General features: G+C 34.1%; 1 protein-coding gene and 1 non-coding gene across 4 annotated transcripts in view; one reads left to right on the forward strand and one right to left on the reverse strand.

The window, feature by feature from the left end:
• Window positions 1-25804, forward strand: part of CEP290 (centrosomal protein 290) — a 93825-nt gene that overhangs the window by 8846 nt on the left and 59175 nt on the right. For all 3 annotated transcript variants that reach the window (XM_060111777.1, XM_060111776.1, XM_060111778.1), the window contains exons 8-21: window positions 710-862; window positions 1257-1439; window positions 2080-2169; window positions 5737-5859; window positions 6805-6928; window positions 11043-11215; window positions 11945-12107; window positions 13617-13717; window positions 13790-13877; window positions 15598-15710; window positions 17288-17372; window positions 17915-18057; window positions 24733-24897; window positions 25294-25443. In XM_060111777.1, the coding sequence (XP_059967760.1) occupies window positions 710-862; window positions 1257-1439; window positions 2080-2169; window positions 5737-5859; window positions 6805-6928; window positions 11043-11215; window positions 11945-12107; window positions 13617-13717; window positions 13790-13877; window positions 15598-15710; window positions 17288-17372; window positions 17915-18057; window positions 24733-24897; window positions 25294-25443 (1854 nt within the window). The remainder of the gene's footprint in view (window positions 1-709; window positions 863-1256; window positions 1440-2079; window positions 2170-5736; window positions 5860-6804; window positions 6929-11042; window positions 11216-11944; window positions 12108-13616; window positions 13718-13789; window positions 13878-15597; window positions 15711-17287; window positions 17373-17914; window positions 18058-24732; window positions 24898-25293; window positions 25444-25804) is intronic.
• LOC132499660 (U6atac minor spliceosomal RNA) lies at window positions 4959-5082 on the reverse strand. The gene has a single exon (XR_009533894.1). It is a non-coding gene; the product is annotated as a U6atac minor spliceosomal RNA (small nuclear RNA).

Consider the following 25804-nt stretch of genomic DNA (forward strand, 5'->3'; position numbering starts at 1 on the left):
CTTATTAAAAAAGTATTCATAAATTAATTCTGTAACCAGAACTGGAATTGTCTAAGTAATTGATGTTTTCGAACCGTGTTTTATGATATGACTTTGTCTTAGGGAAAAAGAAAATAAGTTGAAAGGTGAGGCCGTTAAGTACTACATTCATCTCTTAGGTCTATGTGGGTAAATCTTGCTTTGTTTTTTAAGCTGTTCTTTGCTAGTTTGCTAACTGAATATATGACTGGATTCCTGCCTTATTTCCTCTTACTTTATCTGGCATTTTTAAAAAACTTTTGTTTCTCATTAAATCTTACAAATTCTGATTATTATTTGGTTCTTCTGAGCCAAATAATGTTTGTACATTGTTTATCCTGATAGTGCTTATCTTTTTAACATAATCAAAATGTCTTTTTTTGTTTTGGCTGGTAATTAATATTCTTGCTTTCTTTGATTATCCAAAATAATATCTCATTCTCCTAAAAATTTTTTTTGTTTACTTTAATTTCTAATTATTATATTTAATTATATATTGCTTTTCTCATTTCTAATTACCTTTTTCCTGTCCTCTTCTGGAGAACAAACGTCTAAAGAAAAAGGTGAGGCTTTAAGGGTGGTGAAACCTTGGAATTTTAAAGATGTGTTTTGAGATCACTATTCAGAGGGTGAAATTTTGTTTCTTTGGATAGTTTTTTTTAATAGAATACTGTGTTTGATCTGCCTTCAGAATGAACAGCTTCGTCAGGATATTATTGACTATCAAAAACAAATAGATTCGCAAAAAGAAACACTTTTATCAAGAAGAGGAGAAGACAGTGACTACCGATCACAATTGTCTAAAAAAAACTATGAACTTGTCCAATATCTAGATGAAATTCAGGTAAAATGGATAGAAGTCATTTCAAAGCAATGATCTTTATAAACCTTTAATTTCATTATAATATAAAACTAGTATTTAGCCCTACATTTCAATATATTTAGTATAAATCTGCAACTATGTATTTGTAAAACATGAAATAAATTGCATCTTTGAAGTTGCAAATCTTGCAATTTCATTCTTGTTATATTCCTATCTTGAGCACTGTTTAAGAACTAAGATACTTACTTACACTTTTCTTGATATTTAATTTGGTTTAATTGACCAATAGCAATTGATACTAAATATCTATGAAGAATTCTGTTTTCTCCAGCAGACACTTATGACTCCATTTAGTATTAATTTAAATTTTAGTTTCTTAAATTGTTTTTAACTGTAGCATCTTTACCTTTCTTAGACTTTAACAGAAGCTAATGAGAAACTTGAACTTCAGAATCAAGAAATGAGAAAAAATCTAGAAGAGTCTGTACAGGAAATGGAGAAGATGACTGATGAATACAATAGGATGAAAGCTATTGTGCATCAGACAGATAATATAATGGACCAGTTAAAAAAAGAAAATGCTCATTACCAGCTTCAAGTAAGAATTCCTGTTTGACTTATTTGGGCAAACTTCATATTGCCTCATTACTATTTATTTGAAACTAGAAAGTACTTTTAACTTTCTAGGGTATGAATTTTTGTCTTATGCTCTAGTATGTCATCTTATACTGTAATATGTTGCCATGGTAATATATTTGTCTCTATGTGTTTCTCTAGTCCCCTTACGTATACCTTGTAATTCCTGCCATGTAGAGTATATGGGTGATACCTGAATGAATATGTAGATAACAATCCTGCAAATTTTCTGCTAAAACCTCTTAGAAGTCCTGTGGACCATCAAGCTTAATTTTGTACCTTAAAATAAATACACTCTAAATATCATAGAAACCAATATATTGTTTACTACTTAAACTTGTTTAAAAAATAGAGTAATACTTAAAAATACAATTCTCTAATGACAAAAAATAATTATACAACTGTAAAGATGCACAAACAATTAAAGGTCACCTTAACTACAGAACTGCTCCCATAATGAATATGCATTTGTAATGTATATGTATATATGTGCATATGTATGCTTATCATGTGTGTAATATATGTGTAAATATTCATATACAACAAATGCATGTATAGTACACTAATTTGCAACAGTTCTTGAAATAGTTGTTGCCTTTTAGGTGCAGGAGCTTACAAATCTTCTGAAAGCAAAAAATGAAGAAGATGATCCAATCATGGCAGCTGTCAACGCAAAAGTAGAAGAATGGAAGGTGCTTTTTTCAATTGCTGTAATAGCTTTTTCATTTTCATTTTAGATTTCAATTTTTTAGTCTTAATTTTCTTTAAAGTTCTTGTACTAGTTAATGACATTTTTATTCGGCATTTTTAAAAGTGTATTAAATGTTTTAGCTGGAAAACTCTAAAGAACTCGTGTGTAGACCTCTAGCTTATCTGTTGTTGAATGAGCTCTTCTACATCAATGAGTTAAATTTAAAATTTTTAATTTTCTGATAGAAATATAAGTCTAACATATAATATGTCATTTAAAATAGATAATTATAAATAAAATTTAAATGTTTTCACGTAAACCATAGGTACCTTGTATATATTAGTTATATAGTTCCAGGTTTAATTTTAGTGTTTCTGACTCTCCTTCCATGTTATATTAATCAAGCTATTGGCATTCAGTGGAAATGGGAGTAAGGAAGTGGATCAGGAATTGAAGTAAGGGAAGGGATCTTTCAGAATCACCTGAGAAGTCTTTTCAGAAGTCTGTTCCTCCTCAACACTCTCTTAACTCCAACCATAACCCCAAGCCTTACCATATCAGAAGTTAGGATTGTGATGATTATATATTTTGAAAAAAGTCTGAAATGATTCTGAATATATCTAATTTTAAAAGCTATCACTTTTATAGTCTTTGTTTCTAACAAGGTTCACATAAATCTTGTTGGCTATTTGAAATTATCATGTGGGAATCTCAGCTAACCTATATTTTAAACAAGAGCAGTAGCAGTGGAAATGAAGTTTATAGAATCAATCAGAGGTCAGTAAACTTTCTGTAAAAGGCCAGGGAGTAAGTATTTTAGAATATTTGGTTTCTGGTGTATCTATTGAACTCTGCTATTATAATATGAAGGCAGCCATAGACAATACAAAAATAAATGAGCAAAGCTGTTTTCCCAGTGAAACTTTACAGAAGCAGGCAGCAGGCTAAATTTGACCTATGAGCCATAGTTTACCAACCAACCCAGGAAAAAAAGAGTTGTTTTTAGTCGTTTATATTGGGGGAGAGATGTTAGCAAATGTATTCTTCTGCACTTCGTTTTTACTTAGTATCTTTTACTTAGTTTATATCCGTACATATGGTATTACTTTGTTCTTTTTTTTTTTTTTTTTTTTTTTGCGGTATGCGGGCCTCTCACCATTGTGGCCTCTCCTGTTGCGGAGCACAGGCTCCGGATGCACAGGCTCAGCGGCCATGGCTCACGGGCCCAGCCGCTCCGCGGCATGTGGGACTCTCCCGGACCGGGGCACGAACCTGCGTCCCCTGCATCGGCAGGCGGACTTGCAACCACTGCGCCACCAGGGAAGCCCTACTTTGTTCTTTTTAACGTAATTTTTCTTTGTAGTTATATATGTTATTGATTCCCTATTATGTGGCGTTTAGGAGGTTTCCAATATTTGCTATTAGAAACAATGTTGTAATGAATATCCTTGTATATTTATTTTGAAAATGTGTGTCTGTAGAATAAATGCTACAAGTGTAATTGTGATATATATTGCAAATATATTCCTTTAGTTTGTCACTTGTCTTTTGGCTTTATGGTATTTGTTACAATGAATTTTTTTTTTTTTTTTTTTTTTTTTTTGCGGTACGTGGACCTCTTACTGTTGTGGCCTCTCCTGTTGCGTAGCACAGTCTCCGGACGCGCAGGCTCAGCGGCCATGGCTCACGGGCCCAGCCGCTCCGCGGCATGTAGGATCTTCCCGGACCGGGGCACGAACCCACGTCCCCTGCATCGGCAGGCGGACTCTCAACCACTGGGCCACCAGGGAAGCCCCTGAAGAATTTTTTTTATATTGCATAAATTTAATATTTTTTATGGCTTTTGGCCTCTGTATCATAGTTAGAAAGGATTCTGAGTATAAAATTGTTTTCTCATATTTTCTCTAGTATCTTCTAGTTTCATCTTTTACATGTAAATCTTTGAAGCATATATTATTTATTTTGGTATGAAGAGTGAGATATGGATGCAACCGAGCTACTCTGTTGTCTAAACATCATTTATTGAATATTTCATTTTTCTCCTACTAAAATACACTTCCATTTTTATGACATACAAAACTGTTGAATTTGAATTTATTTTGGGACTCTCTTCTTTATATTGATTGATCTGTTTTCTAACCATGTACACTTGTTTTAATTATGATGCTTAAATATTTGAAAAAGCTGTTCTCGGGCTTCCCTGGTGGCGCAGTGGTTGAGAGTCCGCCTGCCGATGCAGGGGACGCAGGTTCATGCCCCGGTCTGGGAGGATCCCACGTGTCGCGGAGCGGCTGGGCCCGTGAGCCATGGCCGCTGAGCCTGCGCATCCAGAGCCTGTGCTCCGCAACAGGAGGGGCCACAGCGGTGAGAGGCCCGCATACCGCAAAAAAAAAAAAAAAAGCTGTTCTCATTATTTATCTGTTTTTTAGGTTCTTATAAATGTGCTTTTTAAATACAAATTTTAGAAACAGTTCTTTAAAATATTTTAGTTATTTTATTGGGTATATATTAAATTTATAAATTAATTTATAGATTGATTTTGATATTTGGTCCTAGGAAATAACACAAGGTACCTTTCATTTTTTTAAAATTGAGGTAAAATTGACATAACATGATACTAGTTTCAGGTATACAGTGTAATGATTCGATGTTTGTATGTATTGCAAAATGATTACCCCAGTAAGTCCAGTTAACATCTGTAACCATACATAGTTACAATTTTTTTTTTCTGGTGAGGAGAACTTTGAAGGTCCACTCTCTTAGCTATTTTCAAATATGCAGTACAGTATTAAAAAATGGTGATTAGAGGCCATGAAGTGGATGGCAATGCCTTAACCATATGCATGTTGTCAAGCCTGAGGACCTCTTCCATTCTTGTCTAGAGGAATGCTAGCCTTTTCCTTTCATACAACATAACAAGATACCTTTTATTCATTCAAGATATTTTATGCTTCTTAGTGTCATTTTAATGTTTTCTTCATAAAAGATTAGTTGTAGAAAACCTTTTGTAATTGCAGGGAGTTATTTATAGCTTAGTGTTCTAGGAATGGGTTTTGGAAACTTGAGATTGTTTAAAAGATTGAATTTCTTAAAAAGCGTAAAATACAGTGTATATTTTTTTTTTTTTTTTTTTTTTTTTTTGCGGTATGCGGGCCTCTCACTGTTGTGGCCTCCCCCGTTGCGGAGCACAGGCTCCGGACGCGCAGGCTCCGGACGCGCAGGCTCAGCGGCCATGGCTCACGGGCCCAGCCGCTCCGCGGCATATGGGATCCTCCCAGACCGGGGCACGAACCCGTATCCCCTGCATCGGCAGGCGGACTCTCAACCACTTGCGCCACCAGGGAGGCCCCAGTGTATATTTTTGAATCATTTCTTATTTGAATTTCAGGTTGTATGCACAAAAGAACAGTGGTCATTCCAATAGTTGCTATTTTCTCACTTCAAAGAATTTTATTTCCTACATTTTCTCGAAATCTGCTAATGGTATATATTAAAATATTTACCATAAATGAGGAATGGTTTATTAATTTTCCTCTTATGTAACAGATCCTATTTTGTTTATTTCTAGTTAATTTTGTCTTCTAAAGATGATGAAATTATTGAGTACCAGCAAATGTTACATAACCTGAGGGAGAAACTGAAAAATGCCCAGCTTGATGCTGATAAAAGTAATATTATGGCTCTACAACAGGTAAAACTTTCTCAAAATTTGGTTTATCAACAAGGTTTGTTAAAGTTGGCAATGAAACTCTGAATTATGTCTTATTTATCTCCTGTGCCTAATCTAGTCACTTGCACTTTTGGGTATATAATAAAGTCTTTTGAAGTTTCTTATACTGTCCAGTCCCAAGAAAAAATTAGAATTAAGTTTAGAGTTAGGAATAAAATTATTTTATGTATTTTTCTCTATTGATGCGGATAATACATTTATTGTTTTGCTTGGGAATTATTTAATAAGAAACTTTAAAAACTTTTAGAAATTTAAAAAGTATCTTAATTCTCTGTTACTAAAGTCTATTGTGTTGTGTTTTAGTGCTGAAATATCCTGTACAATGTGAAATAAGCTAAAGTACGGTTATAATTTGTACTGTATAAAATTTTTGTTTTTATTGATAGTACAAATATATTCATATAGAAAGAAGTTACACTTGCATCAACTGTGCTCTCTAGTCATAGTCCAAAAGAAAGAAGGAAATTTGGGAAGTATTTGGAGAATAAGGACGATTGCAAGGGACAAGATTTTTGAATGAAGTACTGCAGGGGTGAAAGCTAAGTTGAGTACAGGAAAAAGCACAAGGTAAAACACAAACATAAAATGATAAAAAGATAGAATTGGATGATGAAGAAAAGTAACACAAAAGGAGTCATTAGAAGCCACAAATATTAGAGAGTTCTGGAATTCGTATTTGTGAGAGTGCTTGCCCTTATATCATCTTTAAGTACTAGAGTGACAGAAGTATTCCTACAGTGCTTAGTGCAGTTGAGGCATACAAACTAATAAAAGGCACGGTGTTGACTCACAAAAATATATTCTATAGTCTTGTTGAAAAAAACAAGACCTACCTTTTCTCTTACTTTAAAAATGTAGATTAATATTCATAAAGTGATAATATGTAATATTCAAAATATTTTATAGGGTATACAAGAACGAGATAGTCAAATTAAGGTGCTCACTTACCAAGTAGATCAATATACAAAAGAAATGGAAAAAAATACTTTTATTATTGAAGATTTGAAAAATGAGCTCCAAAGAAACAAAGGTAATTCAATCTTTTATAAGTATATAGTCATTTTATATACCATTAAGTTTTTAAAATAGTTCATTTTTATTAAAATGAAATGATGTTATGCCAACAGATATGTTAGTGATTTTTCTTTATTTGAATTTTATATTTTTTAAAAAATTGTACAAGGTATTATTGACTACTGTATATATGATATTAGTATTTACACAGGTAAATGATGGCAGTATTTTCTGTAGTTTTTCTCTGATGAAAACTACATTAACCTCTATTACCAGATTGGCTGTATAAAAGAAATGAAAAATGGTGATATAATTGTATTTATCCTCTTTTTGTAATTAACAAAGAATGGAAGAAAATAAAATTTCGATCAGTGTAGCAACATCGCAGAGATTTTTCAGAAGTAAATGACTTGTCAACATTTGAATTAACCTTACCCAACTTGATATGTCATTATATTCTCCCTACCTTGGGTCATGCTAGCTTACCTAACTCATCAAATCCTTTGAATGTAAGCCCTTACAACATTAGTGATCTTATATTTCCAAAACACTATATACTGTAGTTATACCAGAACACAGTAATGCAAACTATTCATAATAAGTTCATGACATATTTATTGTAATTGCTGAAGATAAAAAAAAATTGGACACAAAGGGGAAACAATGAGTGAGTCTATGTGTGTGTTTGTGTGTAAGTGAAATAATGGTAGTGTGGTTGTAATTTAGATAGTGAGGCAAAAGCCTCACTGAGGAGATATTTGAACAAAGACTTAAAGAAGATGAGGGAGTGAGCCATGTGGATGTCCCTAAGCAGTGAGAATAAGTGCAGGGCACTGAAGCAGGAGTGTGCTGAGCGTGTTTGAGGAACAACAAAGAAGCCTTTGTGGCTGGAGCAGGGTGAGCAAGTGGGCAGTAGTAGGTGATGAGATCAGAGAGGTAACGAGGGGCCATATCATATGGGGCCTTACAGTTCATTGTAAGGACTTCGGCTTTTCTTTTAAGTGAGAATGGACATCAAAACATTTCTGAAGAAAGGAGTGATATATTTTGACTTGGACTGTGTCTGCCATAGACTCTAGGAGTGGTAAGGAGAGAAGCAGGGAACCTGTTATAAGACTACTGCAATAACCTGGAGAGAGGTGATGGTAGTTTAAAGCATGAAGGTAGCAGTGGAGTTACATGTAGTCAGTTCTGGATGTATTTTGAAGGTGATGGAAATGAAATTTGCTGACAGATCAGATGTAGGATGTGAAAGTTATCAGGGCTTTTGGTCTGAATGCTGGGGAGGGCTGTGGAAAGAGCAGGTTTAGAGATGGTCAGGTACTTAGTTAAACAGGACATGTTAAGTGTGAGATGCCTCTTAGACATCTGAGTGAAAATGTTAAGTAGGTACTTGTATATAGAAGTCTGAGGTTCATGAGGAAAGTCTGGGCTAAACATATTAATTTGGGAACTTTATGCATAAAAATGGTACTTGAAATCATGAAGCTGGCTGAGATCATCAAAGGAGAAAATGTTGGTTAAAAAGAAAAATCTTAAGACTGAGCCCTGGGATGCTTTTACTTTAGAACTTGGGGAGATGAAAAGGAACAACCAAAAAGGCTGAGAAGGAATGACCAGAGAGATGGGAGGAAAACCAGGAGCATGTAGAGCCCTGAAACTCACATTGTGGAATGTCATCAAGGAAGAGCATAGGGCTTCCTTGGTGGCGCAGTAGTTGAGAGTCCGCCTGCCGATGCAGGGGACACGGGTTCGTGCCCCGGTCTGGGAGGATCCCACATGCCGCAGAGCGGCTGGGCCCGTGAGCCGTGGCCGCTGGGCCTGTGCGTCCGGAGCCTGTGCTCCGCAACGGGAGAGGCCACAACAGTGAGAGGCCCGCGTACCGCAAAAAAAATAAAAAAGGAAGAGCATAAGCAACTGTGTTCCATACTATATTCATTGCTGCTGATAAGACAAGAGGAGCACTAAAAATTGACCACTGGATTTAGCAGTGGTCATTTCTGGTTCAAGAGGAGATGGGTAGAGATGAAGTAGGCCAATACAGAGACTTTTGAGGGCTGTTTCTATGAAGGAAAGGAGAAAAATAGAGTGGTAGCCTGAGGGGAAAGGGGGATAAAGAAAATGTTTTTCTCTTTTAAATGGAAGAACTAATCATGCTTCTAAGTTAATAGGAAAGATCCATTAAAGAGGGAGCAATTCATGAATTGATGAAGCAAGGGAGGGAGAGAAGGACTTCTGGAGTAATATTCCTGAGAAGGCAGTGGGATGGGATCTAGTGTTCAGTGGAGTCGTTGGCTTAGGAGCACAGAGAGTTCATCCGTAGTAACAGGAAGAAAGGTGGGGTGTGTAGTTACTGTCAGATGTGGCTGGGTAGATGTCCTGACAGTAAAAGTTTTGGTTTTCTCAGTGAATGAGGAAGCAAGGTTCTCAGCTGAAAGTGAGGATAGAGGCAGATATATTAGAAGTTTGAGGAGAGAGAAGTAAAGAGAAGGTAGGAAATGGTCATCTGGAAGAATGAACCAGACTAGGGAAATATAGCGTGATTGTTGAGCAGCATCAAGGCCCACTTGCTATACTTATTTCTACATGTGTCTGTATTACGTATGTATTAGAATTATTCTTTGACAGTAGCTTAAGTGGCTTTAAAAGGATCACTGATGTTGTGGGGTTTGCATATTCCAGCCACCAGGAGAAAAAGTGGCGGTTGATCTCTGCTGTCAAATAAGGAAGAGGTCTTATATAGTGACGCTTCTGTCAGTCCGTAGTCATGTAATTCCTAAGTCCACAGAAGGCGTGTGTACTAGAGTATACTCTGTATCTTGAATTTAACTTGTGCATGACAGTTAATGGTGGTCTCCTTTCATTGGTTAAGATTAGATTTAGCTCGCAGAACTATCTGAAAAATGGTGGCAAAATCAAGATAGAAGTTTATTTCTCACTTGTGTATTGGTCTAGTTAGGCAGTCTGGGGTATTGCCTTCATCTGCCTTATGCAAAATGGAACTTTATCCTCACATCCAATCCCAAACAGCGAGGTAGAGGAAGAGGAGGCAAGAAGCAAAGAGCATGTACTGAAGGATAGGCAGGTAATATATTGTGGAGGGCCTTGCAGAAGAAAGGGAGAATAGATTTTGGGGACAGGAGCCTCTGTCACATTCTCCAGCTAGGCTGTTCACTCCAGAGAACAGGGCTCACTTCTTATAAACGTGTGTGATCTCCCACACTAGTCCAGTGCCCGTATATAAGTATATGACCTATAAATCAGTAGATGTTTATTATGGTTGAATGTAAGAATGATTGTCAGTAAATTTTAGAATGATACAAATACTATATTTTGGTTTTAGCAACAGTTTGTTAAGTTGTACAAGTAGGAATTTTTTAACTATTAGTTACAGTTAAGTTTAGCTGCAACTGACAGAAAAAAATCAAATGTAACAATGGTTTAAACAGGATGGAAATGTACTTTTCCGTGATATAATCAAAGTTGAGGCAACTAGTTTAGTGTAGGTGTGCTACTTGTACAAATACCAGATACCAGGGACCCTGTATCTTGTTGCTTTGACTATCAGCATGTGGTTTCCATCTCATGTTCTAAGAAGACTGTTTGAGTTCCAGCTCTAATGTCCATATTCCAGCTGGCAGCAAGGAGGAAGCAGAAAAGAAAATTTCACTCCTCTCCTTTAAAATCATTTCCTGAAACGTGCACATGGTCTTTCTGTTTATATCCTATTAGTCTCATGACCACACCTAGCTACTGGAATGTAAGTGGAAATTTAGTCTTTATTTCAAGTGGCCATGTGTCCGTCTAAAAATCCATAGTTCTATTCAGTGGACAAAAGGGAGCTAACTATTAGAAACAGCAGCCTTTGCCACAATTATCATTCTTTGTAAAGCAGTGTTTTCCAGTCTTTTATAATCCATACCCTTTCAGCTAAGATTTTATTAAAATTTCCTTTTTAGTTTTATAAATAAAACCAAATCAAAACTTTATTTTACAAATAGAAAATTATAATATTAAATGGACTTTTTTTAGTGACATACCACTTTTCCTGCTTCCCATACTGGAACCAGTGTTTTATAGGAGTAAGTAGTCAATTCAGTTCATTCATGATTTTAATTTTTACCCTGTAGGAGCTTCAGCACTTTCTCAACAGACTCATTATATGAAAATTCAGTCTAAGGTTCAAATTTTAGAAGAGAGAACTAAAGAGGCTGAGAGAACAGCTGAACTGGCTGAGGCTGATGCTAGGGAAAAGGATAAAGAACTAGCTGAGACTTTGAAGCGATTAAAAGATTATGAATCGGTATGTATTTTTATCTTGTCCGTCAGGGAGCTTAGAATTACTCTTGCCACTTATAGACTGTTCGATGCCATTTTCTTTGTACCATTTAAAAACATTCCAGAAGTATCTCGTGATAAAGATGATCCCAATTGATGTATACTGAAGTGTTCAAACTTTTGTGCAGCATTTACTCTTTGGCAGAATTGCTTTCAAACCATTTGATTAAAGCATTTTGCCCAGATAATCCGTTTTGGCGAGGCAGCAGGATGAGATTCTTCGTAGTCTGTGTCATTGTGTCACCATGTAGATGTGACACCACTGATTGGTCGTCTAAAAGTCGTAACAGAGACAGTTGTACCACCTACTGTGCCAACACAGCCTTTACTTTGTAGTTTTTATAGTTTTAAATCTGATTATTGCTGAGTCAGGCAACTAATAACCTACATATTCTAATGGTATTGCTGATTCTCCCTTACTATTCCTTTTCTGTATTTTGTTAAGTGTTTTATGTGTAACGTTCTGAGTTACTTTGCCATTAGGATGCTACACTGGGACATTTCAACTGTTCCATTTCTTCTTATTATTACTGGATTTGTTTTTTAAAAGTACAGTAAAAAAACACAGTTTACAGTTGTAAATCTTAGTTATATGTGCACTTCCCCTCAGACTTAGTAAGAAAACAAATTCATGAATGTGACAGTTTATTCAAATAAAGAATGTTATGTTTAAATTACATTGGGTATTTTTCAGGGAGTTTATGGCTTAGAGGATGCTGTTATTGAAATAAAGAATTGTAAAAACCAAATTAAAATAAGAGATGGAGAGATTGAAGTCTTGACAAAGGAAATCAATAAACTTGAATTGAAGATCAATGATTTCCTTGATGAGAATGAGGCACTTAAAGAGCGTATGGGTAAGTCATCTTTTAAGATACGTAGTTTGATCAACCTAATTGTCAAGTCATTTTTTTTGTTTATCATTATTTTTAGATAGTTGGATGCTTTTTTAAAAATAATTCCTCCTATAAAAATATTTAAAACAAGTAAAAGTGGAGCTGTTCCAGTTGAAGTGGGATTATGGATTTGATGGAGCTGGGATGGTGGTTGGGCAGACCTGGAGCACTGCTATATTCAGTCGGAGATCTCCTCAATAATAATTGCATGCTTAAAAAAAGGAAAGCTACTTAGTTAATACCACTATTAGAAGTTAACCTTTTTTTTTTTTTTCCAACAAAAGTAGTTTGTTAGTTTGCAAAATGCTCTAGTTTCAGATGAATTCATGGGGACATTTAGAAATACTGTTTCATCCTTTTTAAGACTTTTAAATACTTGACTTTTATAATTTGCACTAAGTTTTACTTGGGTTGAGTATTTTAAGGTTACTATTGATTCTAAGAAGTAATTAATAAATATAGCTTGAGAGTTTATATATTGATATCAATAAATAGTTCATTAGTGAATATTACTAGTTTGAATGTTACGGCAGTCCAATCTAGATTGCTACTTTAAAATGGAAATAAATATCTAAATCATGACTTCATTATACTTGGTAAATACCACTTAATGCTTTCTTAGAGTTAAAATGATCACCTGTAAAAACTATTCTCTAAAGGAAGGAAAAATAAACATTTTATACATATTATTTATTTGTAAAAAAGTGTCTATCTAGGACCCAGAGTCATGCCAGGACCTCAAGTTAGACTTAGTCTAATCAACTTGATCTACCAGATCACGGCCAACTTCAATCTGGACGTTCCTAAAGGTGACTGAGCCGTCACAAACACTAGATTTTCTGTTTTTTAAAGGCCCCAAATCTTGCTTTATAATTACTTGAGACAATCTTGATATCTGGTTTTCAGAGCATAGCTGCTTAGTAATGGGAAGTTAAGAAAGAGGCACACTGAGAGCATCAGTCTAGTCATGATAAAATATAGTTGATATTGATATTAATATTGACTACTATGTGCCAAGCACTGCTATAAGTACTTTATTTGGGTTAATTTTATTATACCCCTGACAACAAGCCAAAAAGAAATACGTGTATACATTCATACACATGTACTTACATATAGTATTATCCCTACAACCAGTTAATAGTTGAAAGTGGGAATTGAGCCCAACTTTGTTTTATTACAAAGCTTCTGTTCTTAGTACATTATAGTACCTCTCTGACAGTCCAACATGGAAGACAGATCATAATATGTCTTTGTCAGGATTTCCATTAATAATTGTGATAAAATTTTAGCTTGTATGGTTACAGTTCAAATACCTGAAAAATTCTTGCACAAAAAGTCCCCCATTCTTCAGTGATGCTGGCTAAATAGATTATAACCAGTTGCTTGATGATAACCAGTTGCTGTATGAAGTTTTCGTAGTACATTTGAATATTAATAAGGTTTTAATCATTTTGCTTGTTATTTTAGGCCTTGAACCAAAGACAATGATTGATTTAACTGAATTCAGAAATAGCAAAAGTTTAAAACAGCAGCAGTACAGAGCTGAAAACCAGATTCTTTTGAAAGAGGCAAGTGCAGTAGTCAATTGGTTATTTTCCTGGTTGAAGTAAAGAAAAATACTAACAATTTAAATTTTGTAGATTGAAAGCCTAGAGGAAGAAAGACTTGATCTGAAGAAAAAAATTCGTCAAATGGCTCAAGAAAAAGGAAAAAGAACTGCAACTTCAGGTATACTGTTATTCCAAACCTTTAAAAGAATCATTGGAAAATGAATTGTCTGGATCTGTAATTTTCTGTATGTTAGAAATAGTATTGCTATATTACTGTGGTTTTGCTACAAGTTTGATAAATGAAAATAATGGCCTGATGAAGAGTGTATGAGTGAGTGTCACTGAGTTTAGTCCTAAATCTAAACAGTTAAAAGAATAATAAGTGAACAAAAAACAAACATCAGAATCATGGACTTTTGAAAAATTTACAATATAATCTGTATTAATTTCTAGACAATCCCAGTATGTTGTGATTAGTAATGACAAAACTTAGTAATTTTTGTCAATATATATTACTGTTAATATTTTCTTTTTCCTTAAAAGCTATGCATTGGAAGCTTTAATAGTACATTATTCTTTACTAAGTGAAAGTAATGTTTTATTGAATAAAAATTAACAATTTTTTGTTTTGTTTTATCTTACATGATATAAAGAGAACAGTTGGTTTATTTTTTAATAGTTATTACAGTGCTTTTTGTAAGACCATAGAGAAGGCATTTTTTTTCTAACTTGGCCCAAGCCCACAAGTATCTAAGAATAATAGAGGGGTTTTTGTTTGTTTGTTTTTGTTTTGTTTTTTTTAGCATTATGCTGTCTATAGTACAATACATCAAAAATTTCTAGAAGGGCAAAACTTCATAATTTATTAGTGTATCAAGCAATTTAGTCATTATTCATGATTCTTATTTACCTTCTTTATATGTGTCTTTTAACTATTAAGTACTTATTAAATGGGAAAAGAATGATAGCAAAGATAAAATTTGTAATTGTTTTTCATTAATATCTTTTTAAGATTATTTTTATTTTATTTAATTTATTTTTTTGAATACATCTTTATTGGAGTATAATTGCTTCACAATACTATGTTAGTTTCTGTTGTACAACAGAGTGAATCAGCCATATGCATACATGTATCCCCATATCCCTTCCCTCTTGAGCCTCCCTCCCACCCTCCCTATCCCACCTCTCTAGGTCGTCACAAACCACTGAGCTGATCTCCCTGTGCTATGCGGCTGCTTCCCACTAGCCATCTATTTTACATTTGGTAGTGTATAAGTCAATGCTACTCTCACTTTGCCCCAGCTTCCCCCCATGCCCCCTCCGTGTCCTCAAGTCCATTCTCTATGTCTACGTCTTTATTCCTGCCCTGCCACTAGTTTCATCAATAACATTTTTTTTTTTTAGATTCCATATATATGCATTAGCGTACGATATTTGTTTTTCTCTTTCTGACTTACTTCACTCTGTATGACAGACTCTAGGTCCATCCACCTCACTACAAATAACTCAATTTCGTCTCATTTTATGGCTGGGTAATATTCCATTGTATCTTAAAAGCTTTTGCACAGCAAAGGAAACCATAAACAAGACGAAAAGCCAACCCTCAGAATGGGAGAAAATATTTGCAGATGAAACAACAGACAATAGATTAATCTCCAAAATATACAAACAGCTCATGGAGCTCAATATCAAAAAATAAACAACTTATTAATATCTTATTAAAAGTGGGCTAAATCAGGAAGTTGTTTAGGAGGCTACATATAGATCAAGGATTTTGGAAATAATTATTCTACATTTTGTTTGAGTTAAAACTTGATTCTAGTTTTTAAGAGTTAAAGCATTGGAATAATAGCAGAGTTATTTTTATGTTTCTCATTTGTTAATTCTTTTATATGTAGGATTAACTGTTGAGGACCTGAACCTAACTGAAAACTTTTCTCAAGAGAATAAAATGGGAGGAATAAAATTTGATTTCATGAGCCTCAAAAGTATGAGTGAAGCACAATCAAAGGTAAATAGTAAGGTACTGCTATGGTGAAGAGAATAAAGAAAAATATTATTATCAGGGCTTTCACTTCTGCCCCCATTATCTCATTTTGGACATTGCTTCTTTTTATACTTGTTAAATAAAAGGAAAATGTTTTATTTCAATAACCTGTCAATCCCAAGATTCATTAATGAGACATTATTTATTCTGAATACAGATTAGGAGTTCAGATAAAGTAGAGCTGCCACATAGGAGACCATCATTCAATATTCCACAGTCATATCAGAATGAGCCTGAAGAGAATATGACCATAGGATCATTATCAAGAATGTTATCTGAAATTCGTCATAGTGTAGAAAGTGAAGTGGATCCTTTTGTCTCTTTAACTAGACATTCTTCATCTATACAAGTGAAAGATAATATTTCACCTCCAGAAACTATTACCATAAGGGAGATTTTTAAAGCACCCTGTCTACAGTCTTTAACAAATCTAGAATCATTAGTCAATACCTTTAGTAAGGAGAATCATGAAGAAATAAATGACCATTTATACTCTGTTTCTGATGAGTCTATGAAGAAAGTATCAGGAAGCCATCAGGCACTTGAGAAGACTAATTTCACACAAAAAAGTGATTCTTCTTTACGAGCCTTATCAACAGCTCTAGACTTAATGCAGAAGTTATCACTTAGGCAAAAATCTGCAGTACTTTGTCAACAAATTCATGGAAATAGAGCTGACGTGGCTAAATCACAAGTAGCAATATCAGAAGATGAACAGGTTTGTACCCCAATAAACTACGATTATACCAGTTTCAAAGAAGATGAAGGAAAAAGTGAAGTACCTGTACAGACAGAGATTTTGAAAAGTAAACTTGAAGTTAATGTTCTGGACCCTGTGCCAATTACTGCACAATCAAAATTATCTCAGATAGATCCACTTGCAAATCTTATAGAACAGCTATGGACAGAACTAGTATTTCTTAGATCTCAGGTGAGCTCTCTTCCAAATTACATTCCTACGATTTTTTTTTTAATTCTTTTTTATGACTTCTCTAACAAAATTTGATAAGTAGCAATTATAATAAGAATTCTTTTATGTTTGCACATTAACACTAATTTATACACATTCTGTCTTTTAAAAGATCTAAAAATGCAGTACATCTAAAACGAACTCATTGACTTGCCTAATTTATTAAATGTTTCTTTAGAATGAAGCCATAGCACAGGATTTATTGATCAAAGAAGCACAAAGTAGAAATGCAGAAATAGAGCTTGAACATCATAGAAGCCAGGCAGAACGGGTAGTGTAAAGGCAGATCATTAAAAGAGATGATTGTGGTGCCAAAGACAAAAACCTTCCTTATTTGTTTGCCTTTTGCCATGGGTGCGGGGGGTGGGGGGGTGGGGAGAGAGAAGGTGGGAGGAGGATCATTGTCTGTTTTACCTTTTAGATTTTATTTTATTTTTGTGAGTGCTGCTACGTTTCTGTAGCTTGCTGTGGGTGTGTTAAACCTCAATTGGTCAAACTTCTTTAAACTTCAAAACTATAAACTATTGTCACTTTTTTAAAAAATCAATTTTTTTCTCTTTGTTTTGTTTAGAATGAATTTCTTTCAAGAGAACTAATTGAGAAGGAAAGAGATTTAGAAAGAAGTAGAACAATAATAGCCAAATTTCAGAATAAATGTAAGTCACTATTATCTCTTATTTTTCTTATTTATTTAGTCTGTACTGAAAATTATGGGATTGAAAGGACTTTACTACATTCTGTTTTCTAGTCTGTTTTAGCCTTAACTAACTATAATGTATAGACTTCAGTCTTTCATCTATTTGGTTTGCCTTGCTATATTCATTTTCAGAGCATGTTATTAATCTGAATTTATTGTGATGATAAATAAGTCTATTTTTCTCTTTTGTTCTCTAATGAAAGTACAGTTAGAAAAACACATTTAAGAAATTTTTAATATAAAGTAAAGGCAAAGTATGCTTATGATTTATTTCTTTCAGCCATGAGATCTATATTTATATGCACAGGATTGAAATAGGTGTGCGATTTAAGTTCATTATTCACACACTGGATTTATAGTTGAATTTTTTGTACATTTATTTGCATTTGCATTTTCTAAATGGGTTGCTTTTCCTGTGTGTGAAACATCTGTCATCTATATAGCATAGTGTAAATTGTAAAAAAAATCTATTCATTCAATGAAAAAAATATTTCATTTTAGTAAAAGAATTAGTTGAAGAAAATAAGCAACTTGAAGAAGGCATGAAAGAAATATTGCAAGCTATTAAGGAAATGCAGAAAGATCCTGACGTTAAAGGAGGGGAAACATCTGTCATTCTTCCCAGCCTTGAACGACTAGTTAATGTAAGTTATTTTTATATTCATGGTCTTATTTTGTTGTCTCACCACTTCCAAGATGTTGTTCCACTCTCACTGGTCTCCACAGTTTCCGAAGAAACATTTGTTGTCATTGGAGTCATTGTTCTCCTATATGAAATGTGTAGTTCTTCTTGGGCTAGTTTCAAAACTTTCTCTTTTTATTTGGCTTTCACCAGTTTGCTTGCAGTGTGCCAAGGGGGTGTGTGTGTGTGTGTGTGTGTAGCTTGTTTGGGGTTTGCTGAGCTTGAATCTGTTCACTTATGCTATTCACCACAATTGGGAAGTTTTCTGCCATTAATTTCTTCAATCATTTTTTTGCCTCATTCTCTCTGGGACTCCACTGAAACATGTTAGACCTTTTGATATCGTCCCACACCTCCTTGAGACTCTTGTTCATTTTTTTGTTCCTAATTTTTTATCTTTTCTGTTCCCAGCTGGATAATTCCCATTGATTTATCTTCAAGTTCACTGATACTTTCTTCTGTCATCTCCATTTTTCTGTTTTAATGGTCAGCTTGGGACCTGGCAGAGCTTTTACCCAGAATTTTAAGATCCCTTTTGTTGGTTCTTTTCTTTCTGGAATTCCCCTCTCACTATTCTGTGGCTTTGGGTCCATCCTCTGGTTTTTAGGCCAGAAAGAAAACAGGTCACTGGAAATGCAGCTTGCCCTCTCAGTTAAGCCTTAAAAACAACAAATTTACTGCTTGCTAGTCCTGTCTTCCAAGTTTCAAGTCTCCTCCAAAATCTGTTGCTTTTGTTCATTTTCTAGAACTTTTATGTAGTAGTTTTTTGTATTCACTTGTTAAATGTGGGAGGGTAGGTCTGTTAGGACCTTACACCACAAACCTAGAAGTGTAATAGGATGTAGTAAGAATATTTTGAATATTTAAAGACTTAAGAATTACTATGAGAAAGATTTTAGCCATTAAATGATGTTCTATTTATATTTACCATATCAGGACTTAAGAGTTCTACGGTATTGATGAGTATCTGTTATATAAACTTGACTAAAACATAAATTTTTAGATTCTTAATATTTAAATCTATGTCATTTACATAATCTGAACATACTTAACATGCATTATTATACTATGCTTGAATTATATAGAAAAAAGTCTTATTCATTGAATTGCTTTTTTTATGATTAGTCAATAGTTGAATACTTTTTTTTTGAATTTTATTTTTTTATGCAGCAGGTTCTTATTAGTTATCTATTTTATACATATTAGTGTATACATGTCAATCCCAATCTCCAAATTCATCCCACCACCACCAACGCCCGCCACTTTCCCCCCTTGGTGTCCATACGTTTGTTCTCTACATCTGTGTCTCAATTTCTGCCCTGCAGACTGGTTCATCTCTACCATTTTTCTAGGTTCCACATATATGCGTTAATATACAATATTTGTTTTTCTCTTTCCCACTTACTTCACTCTGTATGACAGTCTCTAGATCCATCCAGGTCTCAACAAATGACCCAATTTCGTTCCTTTTTATGGCTGAGTATATTCCATTGTATATATGTACCACACCTTCTTTATCCATTTGTCTGTCAATGGGCATTTAGGTTGTTTCCATGACCTGGCTGTTGTAAATAGTGCTGCAATGAACATTGGGGCACATGTGTCTTTTTGAATTATGGTTTTCTCTGGGTATATACCAAGTAGTGGAATTGCTGGGTAATATGGTAATTCTATTTTTAGTTTTTTAAGGAACCTCCATACTGTCCTCCATAGTGGCTGTATCAATTTACATTCCCACCAACAGTGTAAGAGGGTTCCCTTTTCTCCACACCCTCTCCAGCATTTGTTGTTTGTAGATTTTCTGATGATGCCCATTCTAACCAGTGTGAGGTGATACCTCATTGTAGTTTTGATTTGCATTTCTCTAATAATTAGTGATGTTGAGCAGCTTTTCATGTGCTTCTTGGCCATTTGTATATCTTCTTTGGAGAAATGTCTATTTAGGTCTTCTGCCCAGTTTTGCATTGGGTTGTTTGTTTTTTTGATATTGAGCTGCATGAGCTGTTTATATATCTTGGAGATTAATCCTTTGTCAGTTGCTTCATTTGCAAATATTTTCTCCCATTCTGAGGGTTGTCTTTTCATCTTGTTTATGGTTTCCTTTGCTGTGCAAAAGCTTTTAAGTTTCATTAGGTCCCATGTGTTTATTTTTGTTTTTATTTCCTTTCTCTAGGTGGTGGGTCAAAAAGGATCTTGCTATGATTTATGTCATAGAGTGTTCTGCCTGTGTTTTCCTCTAAGAGTTTGATAGTGTCTGGCCTTACATTTAGGTCTTTAATCCATTTTGAGTTTATTTTTGTGTATGGTATTAGGGAGTGTTCTAATTTCATTCTTTTACATGTCCCTGTCCAGTTTTCCCAGCACCACTTATTGAAGAGGCTGTCCTTTCTCCACTGTACATTCCTGCCTCCTTTATCAAAATAAGGTGACCATATGTGTGTGGGTTTACCTCTGGGCTTTCTATCCTGTTCCATTGATCTATATTTTTTTTTTTGTGCCAGTACCATACTGCCTTGATTACTGTAGCTTTGTAGTATAGTCTGAAGTCAGGGAGCCTGATTCCTCAAGCTCTGTTTTTCTTTCTCAAGATTGCTTTGGCTCTTCGGGGTCTTTTGTGTTTCCATACAAATTGTGAAATTTTTTGTTCTAGTTCTGTAAAAAATGCCAGTGGTAGTTTCATAGGGATTGCACTGAATCTATAGATTGCTTTGGGTAGTAGAGTTATTTTCACAATGTTCACTCTTCCAATCCAAGAACATGGTGTATCTCTCCATCTATTTGTATCACCTTTAATTTCTTTCATCAGTGTCTTATAATTTTCTGCATACAGGTCTTTTGTCTCCTTAGGTAGGTTTATTCCTAGGTATTTTATTCTTTTTGTTGCAGTGGTAAATGGGAGTGTTTTCTTAATTTCACTTGGAGATTTTTGATCATTAGTGTATAGGAATGCAAGAGATTTCTGTGCATTAATTTTTTATCCTGCTACTTTGCCAAATTCATTGATTAGCTCTAGTAGTTTTCTGGTAGCATCTTTAGGATTCTCTATGTGTAGTATGTCATCTGCAAACAGTGACAGCTTTACTTCTTCTTTTCCAATTTGCATTTCTTTTTCTTCTCTGATTGCTGTGTCTAAAACTTCAAAAACTATGTTGAATAATAGTGGTGAGAGTAGGCAACCTTGTCTTGTTCCTGATCTTAGTGGAAATGGTTTCAGTTTTTCACCATTGAGGACGATATTGGCTGTGGGTTTGTCATATATGGCCTTTATTATGTTGAGGTAAGTTCCCTCTATGCCTACTTTCTGTAGGATTTTTTTCATAAATGGGTGTTGAATTTTGTCGAACGCTTTCTCTGCGTCTGTTGAGGTGATCATCTGTTTTTTTCTCCTTCAATTTATTAATATGGTGTATCACATTGATTGATTTGCGTATATGGAAGAATCCTTGCATTCCTGAAATAAATCCCACTTGATCATGGTGTATGATCCTTTTAATGTAGTGTTGGATTCTGTTTGCTAGTATTTTGCTGAGGATTTTTGCATCTATATTCATCAGTGATATTGGCCTGTAGTTTTCTTTCTTTGTGACATGTTTGTCTGGTTTTGGTATCAGGGTGATGATAGCCTCATAGAATGAGTTTGGGTGTGTTCCTTCTTCTTCAATTTTTTGGAAGAGTTTGAGAAAATTGGTGTTACCTCTTCTCTAAATGTTTGGTAGAATTCGCCTGTGAAGCCATCTGGTCCTGGAACTTTTGTTTGTTGGAAGATTTTTAAACACAGTTTCAATTTCAGTGCTTGTGATTGGTCTCTCATATTTTCTGTTTTTTCCTGGTTCCCTCTTGGAAGGTTATACCTTTCTAAGAATTTTTCCATTTCTTCCAGGTTGTCCATTTTATTGGCATAGAGTTGCTTGTAGTAGTCTCTTAGGATGCTTTGTATTTCTACAGTGTCGGTTGTAACTTCTCCATTTTCATTTCTAATTTTATTGCTTTGAGTCCTCTCCCTCTTTTTCTTGATGAGTCTGGCTAAAGGTTTATCAATTTTGTTTATCTTCTCAAAGAACCAGCTTTTAGTTTTATTGATCTTTGCTATTGTTTTCTTTGTTTCTGTTTCATTGATTTCTGCTCTAATCTTTATGATTTCTTTCCTTCTAGTAACTTTGGGTTTTGTTTGTTCTTCTTTCTCTAGTTCCTTTAGGTGTAAGGTTAGATTGTTTATTTGAGATTTTTCTTGTTCCTTGAGGTAGGATTGTATTGCTCCAAACTTCCCTCTTAGAACTGTTTTTGCTGCATCCCATAGGTTTTGGATCATCGTGTTTTCACTGTCATTTGTCTCTAGGTATTTTTTGATTTCCTCTTTGATTTCTTCAGTGATCTCTTGGTTATTTAGTAATGTATTGTTTAGCCTCCATGTGTTTGTGTTTTTTATGTTTTTTTCCTTGTAATTGGCTTCTAATCTCATAGTATTGTGGTCAGAAAAGATGTTTGGTATGATTTCAGTTTTCTTAAATTTACTGAGGCTTGATTTGTGACCCAAGATGTGATCCATCCTGGAGAAGGTTCTGTGTGCACTTGAACAGAAAGTGTAATCTGCTGTTTTTGGATGGAATGTCCTACAAATATCAATTAAATCTAACTGGTCTATTGTGTCATTTAAAGCTTGTGTTTTCTTATTTATTTTCTGTCTGGATGATCTGTCCATTGGTGAAGTGAGGTGTTTAAGTCCCCCACTATTATTGTGTTACTCTCGATTTCCTCTTTTATAGCTATTTGCTGTTGCCTTATGTATTGAGGTGCTCCTATGTTGGGTGCATATATATTTCTAATAGTTATATCTACTTCTTGGATTGATCCCTTGATCATTATGTGGTGTCCTTCCTTGTCTCTTGTAACATTCTTTATTTTAAAGTGTATTTTATCTGATATTAGTATTGCTACTCCAGCTTTCTTTTGATTCCCATTTGCATGGAATGTTTCTTTTTATAATAGTACCAGTTTATTAACAGACAGTGATACTAGTATGTTAAAATCTTTCTGAGGTAGAAAATCATTTAACAAAATTTATGAAAGCCTTTTGATTCCCTTTATTCCCTGTATATCCCTTTATCATTCTGACTTTTCTTCTCTGGTTGGTGACTTTGTTTTTTCTCCACTATTTTAAGTATCTAAAGTGATTCTTCATACTTTCTTATGTGAACATCTTTTGTCTGTGATGCTACCCACTACTAATACTCAGATCAAACTCTGTTCTGCAAGGGAAACTCTATTTAGTGACCAAATAGAAACAGAATGAATAACCCAGAAAGATTCTAAGTTTTTTTATTTTAATTGACAGCCTGTGGTCTTCCTAGGATTCTTGTTTCCATCGATTTTGTGTGCTTCTCTTCTGGGTTATCAATTTTTTTTTCTGATTGATATGCCCCATCTGAATGACCTAACAGTGTGTCTTCTAAGAAGTCATCAGAATCAGTGACACTTTAGATCAGATAATTCCGGCTTCTGCACTTAAGTTCACTTTCTATTGCTATAGGGTGTTTTTCAGGGCTCCTAATCACCATTTAATTCAATTTCATTTTACCAGAAGGATTTATAGATAACATGTTGCTATTTTTCAGCAAGACAACTAACTAGACTACTTTGTCATCTGTCAGAATACCTCCTTCTGCCTACTTCTTTCTGCTATCCCCTTTGAATTAGTATAAATTATTACTCCACATGGCCTGCTCTGTTCTCCTTAGGGTAAAGGCTTACTCTTACAGACTTACTGCCTTGAGTTAAATCCCAGATCACCCTCCTGAATAGGATATTACATATAATTTTACTCATCTTAGTTTCTTTGTCTTCTGCCTTCATTTCTGAAGCTTTACTTTGCATTTAACAGTTTTGTTCCATAAAGTCCAGATCTATTGGTATGTATGTATTGTGTATATGTGTACATAATGGTAGATATATTTATATATGCCGTTATTGGGGAATTAGGAGCAGTGAAGCCTCTTGGATAGTATTTTAAAATTTGACAGATTATTTTTGTTTATCCAGCACTCTTGGATAACACTATTTTATCATACTTTGACTTTGTTATTATGTATGCTTCAACTGTATGGAGAGGAAGCAATGAAAAATTTAATTAATTACATGTAGTAGCTATTTCATTCCTTTGCTCATTCTTTAAATGCAGATGCTTCATGGTTTCAAAGCATTTACATATAAATTATCTCATTTTGACTGTATAAAAACCTTGTGAAGTAGACAGAGCTAACATTATTTCCTCTTCTTTAGAGTTAAGGAAGCTAAGGTATAAGGAATTTCAAGTCACTTGCCCGGCAAATAAGAGATTGGTTAATATTTGAACCCTAGTCATGTTGTTCCTGTCTAGTTTTTCTGGTCTACCAGTCTACTTGGATTAGCTACATATTGTTAATTGTTAGAATGAAGTGATTAGTATGCTTGGTAATACTGTTGTAGGTTAGACTGGTATTTTATCAATTTAAATTTATAAATAAGAGATAGATTTGGTATATTTTATTATACATGGGAATAGTAAAATGCTTAAATGTGAATTTTATTTAAACATACATTTTTTTTACTATGACTTTAGTGTTTTTCTTCACATTTCTTCTATATAATTTAAATATATTAGGCTATAGAATCAAAGAATGCAGAAGGAATATTTGATGCCAATCTGCATTTAAAAGCCCAAGTTGATCAACTTACTGGAAGGAATGAAGAATTAAGACAGGAGCTCAGGGAATCTCGGAAGGAGGCTATAAATTATTCTCAGCAGTTGACAAAAGCAAATTTAAAGGTGAGAATTTTATTATATAAAAGAAAATGCTAAGCATATGAATAAAGGTTTAATGTGAAACATTTAATTTTTTTTAAATGACTATTTTATGAGAAAATGACCCTTTAATTAATTCTTTCAACATTCAGAAAACTTCTGTTTGAATTTTTTAAATTAAATTAGTGGAAAAATAAGTACCGTATAACATAAAAGGATACAAAAATTCTAAATATATTCCTAGACATTTCTGAGTAGTAGTAATTATAAATTAAATTATAATTTAATTAATACTTGGCAGAGCATTCATATATCTACTTGTTCAAGATATTCAGTAGGAAGTGTTAGTTACTGCTTTTAAATTTGTCTTTCTTTGGGTGTAAGAGATGAGGTTCTCATTTCTGAACTGTTCGTTTGCAGATAGATCATCTTGAAAAAGAGACCAGTCTTTTACGACAATCAGAAGGATCAAATGTTGTGTTTAAAGGAGTAGACTTACCTGATGGGGTAGCACCATCTAGTGCCAATATCATTAATTCTCAGAATGAATATTTAATACATATCTTACAGGTACTGAAAATTTTATATGTGAGTAACAAAAATAGTTGATAGTATGTTTTATAATTTAATCATCATATATTCCTTTGCGTTCTTAGAATATTAACAGTGAAATGTTTTTTTAATGATTTTGATATTAGATGGAATGTTATGAATAAAAGCAGTTTATTCCATTCATCTGAATGAGAAGCATGCGTGCCATTCATATGAAATATATGATTGACAGATAGCATAACATGCAGCTACTATGAGGTAGTAATGTATAAATAAGGTGAGCTCTTTTATTTATTGCTGGTTGGAAAAGCAATTCACATGAATAAAGTCTGACACAGCTTTTTGTGTAGTGATTAGAATCGTTCCTTTTTTTGTGTGT

Source organism: Mesoplodon densirostris, chromosome 11, assembly GCF_025265405.1.
Source record: "Mesoplodon densirostris isolate mMesDen1 chromosome 11, mMesDen1 primary haplotype, whole genome shotgun sequence".
Lineage (NCBI taxonomy): Eukaryota > Metazoa > Chordata > Mammalia > Artiodactyla > Ziphiidae > Mesoplodon > Mesoplodon densirostris.